The sequence below is a fragment of the Sprattus sprattus genome (assembly GCF_963457725.1).
Source record: "Sprattus sprattus genome assembly, chromosome: 13".
Lineage (NCBI taxonomy): Eukaryota > Metazoa > Chordata > Actinopteri > Clupeiformes > Clupeidae > Sprattus > Sprattus sprattus.
This window is the reverse complement of record NC_137911.1, coordinates 14592810-14602307: the sequence shown is the minus strand read 5'-3', so window position 1 is coordinate 14602307 and position 9498 is coordinate 14592810. Positions and strand designations below refer to the sequence as shown.

General features: G+C 47.5%; 1 protein-coding gene across 1 annotated transcript in view; it reads right to left on the bottom strand.

Annotated features, from left to right (window-relative positions):
- Window positions 1–8957, bottom strand: part of LOC308374634 (cysteine-rich motor neuron 1 protein) — a 47122-nt gene extending 38165 nt beyond the window's left edge. The window contains exons 1-3 of the mRNA XM_080850506.1: window positions 8269–8957; window positions 2681–2842; window positions 1997–2176 (exon numbers count right to left, since the gene is read on the bottom strand). Coding sequence (XP_080706632.1) covers window positions 1997–2176; window positions 2681–2842; window positions 8269–8578 — 652 coding nt within the window. The 5' untranslated portion in view covers window positions 8579–8957. The remainder of the gene's footprint in view (window positions 1–1996; window positions 2177–2680; window positions 2843–8268) is intronic.
- Window positions 8958–9498: the final 541 nt, after the last annotated feature.

Genomic DNA, 9498 nt, shown 5'->3' with positions numbered 1-9498 from the left:
CTTTCACCACAGGAGCCAGAGGGTGTAAGGGATTTTGTGCGCTGCAACAATGCGAGTCCTGTTTCCCACAAGTCAAGAGGGATTCGCGAGAACTTAAGAGATGCAAAAAATATCAATATGGCCAAGTTGCTGTAAATGTTCCGTCCTGACGCCCACGGTTGAGTTCGTAATAATCCAAACACACTATTGTTGGCTGGCGGCCATCGGTGCTGAGCAGGCGAACCTGAGACTCGGCTCAGTATTAACGGCAAGTCCTCAGACGATTAGAACTTAAGAGTCGAGTGCGCGGGAAAGCAAAAATAATTAGGTGCTGAGAATGTAGAGTAAACACTGTCTAGTTAACAAAACAGATGATGCTATAGAAACTTCCTAAATCTCCTGAAGTACAGCGCACACACTCACGTGAGGGCAGTGTTTTGGCAGAGGACACTGGCTATCGTCAGTAAAGGACTATCTAACTTACGCCATCCAATAATACAGTGTACATTCAGACAACCCTGCGACTTTGTTATTCTCCGATAAGCTGTTGCATAAGAGGTGAACATCTGCTTTTTTGCAGGAGGGCAGACAGTGTTGTGAAATAGGAGAAAAGTGTAGAAAAGAGTGAAAGAGTTCCACCTGTTAAAGCCACAGGTCTCATTGAGAGGGGCATCCATCAAAGAAACGGCCTCTGTTTGAACCCCAGCACCAGACCGGGGCAGTTCCGACTGCTCATCTTCCACTTCACCACAAACAGCCGGAGCTTTCAACAGCTCTGTGTCCTCTTAGTATCACCTTCTCTCTTTCTCTTTCTCTTTCTCTCTTTCTCTTTCTTTTTCTTATTCTCTCTCTCTACCTCTTTGTCTCTCTCTCTCTCTCCCCCTCCCTCCCTCTCTCTCTCTCCCTGTGAGCATTAAGTGCTCCTGGAAGTGCTGCTGCTGCTGTTGTCTCTCTCTGCTGATTCTACCCTTGGCTCCACGGCTCTCACGTGTCCTCAACCCCCCTATCCTGCTCACTCTCTGCCCCCCCCCTTCCTCATGGGGATGCTTTTTTCCCCTCCTCTGAGCCAGTCTGTCTAAAAGCAGCAATGAACGGGGAGAAAGATGGGAGAAAGACGAAACCAAAAATAAAAAATGGAAAGCTGGGAGAGATGGACTGCGGTTTGACTTTGGGCTCAGGCTACTCCTCGTGATCACTTGCACCACTGGGGCCAACATGAGGAGCATCCATCCACACACACACACACACACACACACACACACACACACATACACACACACACACACACACACACACACACACACAGGTCCAGCCTCACATGATGCGCCGCTTCTGCTAAAACACTCAACAAGCCATCTAGCCGTGTCTTTGGGGCGAGGGGGGGGGGGGGTCTGACGGCATTGTGTCCCCCCCCCCTCCTCACACACACTTAAAGATATTCCAAGGGGCAGTTTAGGATACAGTCCTGCCATCTGCAGAAACACTTTGCACTAGGCGGCCATCCTTTGATTCCCCCAAAGCACTTCAGAAAAAAACGCTGTTTTATTTTTTTACGTGTGGCGGGCTTTCTGCAGACCGTTTCAAGAGACCACGTGTGTTACTGTACAGTGTGTGTGTGTGTGTGTGTGTGTGTGTGTGTGTGTGTGTGTGTGTGTGTGTGTGTGTGTGTGTGTGTAATGGCCACCCTCTGTGAGTCAGATGAGGCTAGCGTCTCTGTGGTGATTGGTAAATGGCTTAGCAGAGAGTGCGGTGCAGAGAGGACTGAAGAGGAGAAGGTTGGAGAGGTAAGGATGGGACAGGAGAGAAGAGGAGAGGAGAGGAGAGGAGAGGAGAGGAGAGGAGAGGAGAGGAGAGGAGAGGAGAGGTGAGGTAAGGATGGGACAGGAGAGATGTAGAGGGGAGAAGGGATGAGAGGTGAGGATGGGAGTGGAGAGGAGAGGAAAGAAGAGGAGAGAAATTGAGAGTGGAGGAGTCGAGAGGAGTGAGGATAAGGGGAGGAAAGAAACTCTGGCCCTACCTGCGGCCTGCTGGCACTGGCTGCGGTCGGGGTAGGTGAAGTGGTCATAGCAGCTCTGGGACTGGCACATACAGCCTTCCGCCGTCAGGTTGCAGCCGGAGAAGGAGCAGGCTGGGCTGGCTGACCCCACAAACTTCTCCCTGTGTCTCTCCCGGTGCTCACGGTCATGCCGTCTCCCTTCTGGAGCAGGAGAGGGGGAGGAGAAAGAGAAAAAGAAGACAGACACGGTGGGAGAAAGAAAAAAAAACAGAAGATGGTATTGAAACAGGAGATGATGTTGAGGCAGATGAGAATACACATGAGCTGGTCTTAGACAGGTCCACCTGTACCTAAAGCTGATGCTCTTTTAGACTTGACTTCAAGGCTGTACTGTGAACCCTGTGTCAGACCTCATTTAACAGCCATAGAACTGATGATAGTCACATACACCTGTCGAAAATCTGATTTGGCGAATAACACAAAGACCAGTGTCCCATCTCACCAATAGATCAATCCTAAATATATGCCAGGCCTGTCACACCTGTCACTGGCCATAGCCTCCTGTGTTCACTATGTCTAACTTGTGTCCTATCATACCTAAAATGGTCACCCTTGTGCACCTGTGTCGTGGCCATAGCCTATTTCCAACGTCTGTTCTCTGACAGCTAACTTGCTCCTCCTCATCTAGATTGGCCTCTTTCTTACCTGACTTGGCAGCCCTGGCGCAGGCTTCTTTGTCAGGGTAGGAGAAGGAGGTCAGGCAGGAGTGTCTGGAGTCACAGATGCACTTCCCTCCCGTCCGGTCGCATCCGCTCACCAACGGACACAGCTCATCCTCCAGACCAGCATCAGGAGACTCCAGCAAAGCTGTACCACAGAGGGAAAGAAAGAGAGAGAGAGAGAGAGTTTCTACAGTCACTTGTCTGTTTTGCCACCAATGCTGATCCATGTCAGAGCATCTCTCTGTGAATTTGTTTAGCTTAGGTGAGAGGGACCCCCTCAGCCTCTTCGCTATGCGCCACTTGAACTTCACTATCCCTGTCTGAGAGAACCCACCAGGCCTGGGCCAGAACCCTAACCTTAACCCACCAGGCCTAGGCTCCTGCTGGACCAGACGAACAGGCTACTGACAAAACAGACAGAAGAAAAAGGGGGTGCTCGCAATTGGACACGCGATTATTACGTCTTCCTTTCTGTCTCTTTCCCTCTTTCTTTCTGTTACCCTCTGGTAAGACTCTGTGACGACTCTGAGGCTGTGGCCTCTCTCAATTTCCTGGGTTCTCCCGTCTCTATTGGTTTGTGTAAACGTGTGTGACTAAATAAACTCGACTCAGAGCTGAGCTGAGCTGAGCTGAGCTCCTCTGCATGCCCAGTCTTTTCCTCCCTACACACTTGGCTCAATGGTCTTCTGTTCGTCATTACTCATATGGACATAGACAATGAAGACCCCCACCAGAGGCAACATCTTAGTTTTCCTCGTTCTGGGGTCAGCTTAGAAAAAAATGCTTCACGGGGTAATTAGAAAACTTTAAAATATATATTAAAAAACCAGTGAATGGTAAAATCTTGACCTCCTGAACTCCTGATCTTCTTTGAGAATGCTTTGGAGTAAACATACTGAAGAGAAATATTTAAAAAAAAAAAAAAAATTGGCTCAAGTGGGCCTGTGGATTCCTGAGGTTAAGTGAGAGTGTGGTCACACTATCAAGAGTGAAAAATCCATTCTTCACACATTCAGAAAGACACAGTTGAAAAGGACAAAACTATACCACACACACACACACACACACAGATAAACTGAGGTGTCAAAACATGATTTTGTATGTTTGCGTCTCTGAGATGATGGCTTGCCTTGATGTTCATTCAGGGTCAGAAGGTCACATTTCTCAGACTTTAAAAGTGCCAACAACTCCACAAAGCTGAGGTAATTTACAGCAGCAAACTAACACTCTTAAGACCTCACTGAATGTAGTCAGGTTAGCTGGGAGAAAAACAGAGAGAGAGAGAGAGGGAGAATAGAGAGAGAGAGATGGGGGGGGTAGAGAGAGAGAGAGACAGAGGGGGGGACATGCCGTTCGGTACAGGGTGGATATTAACTCATTTAGTACTGAAATTTCCCCTCATGGAAAACGGTTCCTGTCAGAGATACACCAACCACAGAGAGCCGGCTTTAGGCTGGCGAGTGCCTTCCAGAGCACAAGCAGGCTTTTCAGAATCCCGAGCCTTCAAGCCTCCACCACACACCTTGCCAAGAACCTCCCGCTTATTTCCTTTCACCTCAAAATGATCCGCACCTCCAGAGTTTTTCCATCTGAAAAAAATAAACCTTCCTCAGGGGATATTTTTACTCTGCCCCAGAAAGTAAGGGAGCCAGTGGGTCTAAAACAAGCTGTGAGCCTGGCACTGCAACCAGAGGGTCAGCCAGGCCTGACAAAGGCTTATTTGGGGTGGGGTGGGGGGGGTGAGGGGTGAACTGGTGGTAAGGTGAGAGGGGCACTGTCGCTTGTAATTAGCAGATGACTAGTGAACTCATTGCGATACCAGGCAAAGTTGGCCTGTTGGATGGTGGTGGTGGTGTGGGCCCTAGTGCTGGCAGTGGTGGTTGGTCCCTGAGCTGTGCTCAACCCAGGAGTCTGCTTGTCTTGGCATTCGGGTCAGAGATGACAAACCTGACCCCGGGACCGTGACCCATGACTGATAGTGACGCTAAAAACAAAGTCTTTGAAATATTAGATACTGTTGGCTGGCTAGCCCCTTGGGAAAGAGAAGAGGACGGTCAGCATTATGTTCCCCAGGATGGAAAGGAAGGGCCTGGTATGTTAAGTGTTCCGGTAAAGAGAAGCAGACAGCTCTAAAGAGAGGATGGGGATGTCCGTGTCAGTGTGATTGACAAGCTTCAACAACAATAGACTGTCAAGGTCAAAACGTTTAGCATGATGCGTGTTAAGATACTGAAAAGATATGACACACACCCAGGTTTCAGAAGAGGACACGTGTGTTAAGCAGCCATTAAGCAACCATGCTAAAACACATCACTAGTCTGTAGCTCACAATTTAAATCTCTGAAACCAATTTACATAATCCTTTCCAACATGAAACTTCATTATCTAGTACAGAACTTCAATTATAGCCTAACCAATAATGAAGCACCTGCTGAATAGCACACTGCAGAAGAAGAATGTCTTTTCTCCCTTAGCTGGGGAGCTGCACTGTGTGTTGTTCCATGGACTGATAGGTTCCTTCCTGAATCTGATAAGGCAGCCCAGGCAGAAGTCTTGTGACCGTAACAGGAATCTAATCAGTTTGTTCTTAGAGGCCTGGAGCTAATGGATCATGCCAGCACTGTGCTTGAGAGGCTCTTTGTTTCCATTTGACAGACAATGTGGCGTGTTATCATTTTTTTTGTGCCAAATTCCCTTTCTTCTTAGTCTTATAGTTTGTCTTTCTGTGTTACGGTAAATGACATGTGAAAGACAATGCACACATTCAGCCATCGCAATCATGAAAACTCCCAGTTATTTGTTCAAGTCAAGTTGTTCAAGTTTTCTCAGCCGCTAATCTAATAAAACCGCTTCCAAATCCCATTATGACCCATTGACATTTGGCAGCCAAGCGGCCGCATCCAGATTGCCAGTCCCACTCCCATTCTCACACAATATCCAAACATCTGCTCTCAAACACCAGCTACTGTTCACTTGGCCTCTGCGTATCAGGCAAATCTGTTACGCGCCATTACGTTTCCAACTAGAATTATTCTGAACATAATGGGGGGGACCAATGATGTCACAGAATTACAGTCAGTAATGGTCTATTTTTTCCCCTGAATCAGGATTATTTTCTGAGCTCAAGTCTTCACAAGCAAATGGGAAGGCTTTCAAAAAGGTGAGATATTCACAAGCTGCCCGAGGCGAGAAAGATTGGCATATTAATAGCGTGTGGACTTCAAATCAGGCTCATTATGAGAACCCTACTGCTCTGTGCCATCCAGATGGAGGCTGAATATAAATGACTTCATTTTTCTAATGAGCTTCCTGGTGAGGAGAGTAATGACTGAGCGACATCCTCCGCCTGATGATGAACTTAAATTTGCTTTAAATAAATTCCCCAGCGCACAGGCCATGATGACGAAGGTTACTTATTAATGCACCTCGCTCGCTCACTCACTCAGTCATGCTACACACCTTATTTTCCGACAGCTACTTTCTTTCCGCCAATCTGAGTCGGAACTGGCAAGGGATAAGCTCTTGACCAAATCAGAGAGAATCCAGAGAAAGCGAGAAAGAGAGAGAGACAGAGGGATGCAGAGAGGGAAAAAGAGGGAAGGAGAGCAAATGGTGTAAAAGAACAGAGTCAACAATCAGATTTCCACCAGCCCCCACCCCCACCCCCTCCTAACTCCTGATTGTAACCCTAATCACTTTAAGGCTCTACTCTCCTGAAGGAAACCCTAGATCAGACTGGGTCCTTGTACAGCCCTCCACACACACACACACACACACACACACACACACACACACACACACACACACACACACACACACACACACACACACACACACACACACACACACACACACACACACACACACACACACACACTCACACACATGTAGATCACGTAGCGGGGTGTTGATTTAGACCCACCGCTGGCCCTAGTAGGAGACCCCACTCTCAAGAGCCCTCAGGGCCTCTGCACCGGGGGCACGGCTCAATCATGGAAGCCATTAACTCTGTGAGCTCCGTATCAAAGCTGTTCTCCTGCTGCACAAGGTGGAGGAGGCTGCTGAATTAGACGGCTGAGTCTCCACTTGTACACACAGCTCAATCAAGGAGCTGTGGCTCGTGACAGGACTGGGGTGGGGGTTGTGTGTGTGTGTGTGTGTGTGTGTGTGTTTGTGTGTGTGTGTGTGTGCCAGACAGAAAGGGGGGGGGGGGGTGCAAATGGGTTGGTGGGGCGGCTGTGCGTTAGCCCTCTGGACCCCACATGCAGGGAAAAGAGGGTTGTCTAATTTTCGATCCGGAACCTTCTGAGAGGCCCATTTCTGTTTGTTCTCACCTCTGTTGACTCCAGTCTCCACCAATCAGCGTGTTTGGATCAAGAGTAAGGCCAGGTGAACACTGGCCATTTGGAGGGATGCTTCGCCTGAGTTGAAAATCAGAGGGCCAAACTCACCCTGATCAATCTTAACATGCCTGGCCAAAAACTCATAAGAATCTCCCAGCCTGGCAGGGCATTACACATAGGCCCCACTCAGTCACTCAGTACATTCATTCACTACTCTCTTGGCTAAATGAAGACAACGTTAATGAAAAGTCTTCTGCATGAGTTTGCGTGTTGCGTGGACAATTCTAAAGCCAACGCGCGTCATAGGCATGTGTGGAAGAGCGAGAGGATTGTTGGTATTTCACTTGAGGGGTTTAGAAGTGGACGGGAGGGCAATTCACTCCGAGGAAAATCTGCCCAGACTGGAACGAGCAACTGGAGGAAAACCGTTAAAAACATGACAGCGTGTCTGCGAGCGCTGGTTTTGAACCTCAGGACTAGAATGGGGACATTATTTATCTATTTAAGATTGTGAAACCACATTAAAGCAAAACTATAATGTTTTTTCACTATGAAGGGGGCTCTGCTTTAAGAGGCAATGGGATAAAGCATGGAGGTGATCAAACGGCTTGTTCGCCCACAAGCTGTGACAGTAAACAGCACAAGCGTATTTATTAAGAGCAAATGTAATTCTGACAGCTTTTATGTCTCAAAGTAATGACTTCCTCTCACAGACACCTTATGCCCTAGTCTTCGAGGATGAGCTAGGCTGACTTCTTGTCCATTGTCATGCTAGCGCTGTGAGAGACTTGGGGCTTCTAGACGGGAGACGACAGGGGAAACCATAGACATGTCTATGGGGGAAACAGACTGACATGAGGTTCTCACTTGGCAGTCAAGTAGTACTTCAACCCGTAGCTCGCCTCGAACCCTTCCAACGACAGCGGTAACACATAGTGCATTCAATGAAACCATGAGCTCAGCTGGCGCGCCTGCACGTACATGCCAAATTGGAAATTACATCCTGCACTGTTGTAATAGTAACGCTGATTCCCTTTTCACACTTGAAATGCCATCTAGAATATAAAGGCAGTCTTTGAGCTTGGCGACTGAAAGCCCCCCTTAACAAAAAAAAAAAACAACTTGCCAAATATGATTAATGACTATGAAAATATTTGTGATACAAACTTACTTACAACTTCACATACATGGAAATACATGTTATATGTTGTATGGATGCCACACCAACCTTTACAAACTCCAACTTCGGCTTCGGGATTGCGGGTATTCACAAGCCCTGTCTGGTTGACAGACACGCAGGTCAGTCCCAAAGCGCAATAACCCAGTGCCCAGTCTTGGCCGCCACAGAGTTCCCATTCCAGCCGGGTACACTGATCGCAGCATCCGCAGGGATCTCTGGCCAGAGTCCGACCGCTCTCGCAGGCATGCGGTACTTTGACCAGACACGTCCGGAGATCACATGGCGTGCACTCGTAAGCCATCAGCACGCGCACTAAAAGCGAGATGTTCAGGAGAAAGAGCAAGCACTTCGGATACATTCTGAGCGGTTTGCGATCGCGCTGCCTTTTTCAGTGGGAAGTCCGTCTTGTGTGTGTTGGCTGTGATGGTCCCTCTTACAAGTGCCACACGGAACTCCCAAGCCCAGAAAGGATGCCACCCCCAAACTTCTAAAAAGAAATCCCTTGTACCAAAAGTGAACGGTCTCAGCACTCAAAACATACAAGAAATCCTTGGGGACACAGACAAAAATTCCTTGAAATCCTTGGGGACAGAGACAAAAAAAAAAAAGAATAATAAAACAAAACTTCGTCTACCGATGTTCTTACGTTTTAAAAATGTTCAGGATCCACACTCAGTTTTTAATTTTGTGTCACTATCCTTTGAATGACAGAGTTTGATGGTATCCAAAAGTGTACGGTTAGAGAAACTGGACAAGACTAGAAAGCGTGGAGAGCGCAGACCCCCGTGTTGATATCGCCGCGTGAGGCTATCTGTGAGACGAGGATGGAATCTGAAACCCAAATTGACAGTACAGGGATAGAAAGCAAGGGCACCCCTTCCTACTGACTGACAGCGGCGCTGGCCACTCACAAGTTGAAATCAGAGGGAGTGCTCCGTGAGGTAACGCCCCAAATTGTAAGGCTGCAACTTGGACACCGAAGCTGCTTATTATATTGCGCAATGCACTTCCCCGAAATCGTTGAGAAATTGGATAACCATTTATCCAAGCATCTATCTATCTATATATCTATCTATCTATCTATCTATCTATCTATCTATCTATCTATCTATCTATCTATCTATCATTCTATCTATCTATCTATCTATCTATCTATCTATTTATCATCTATCTTCATATCTATCTTTATATCTGTCTGTCTGTCTATCCATTTATCTATCTATCCGCCATTGATCATTCATTCATTCATACACTCATTCATTTATTCAAAAGTCGATA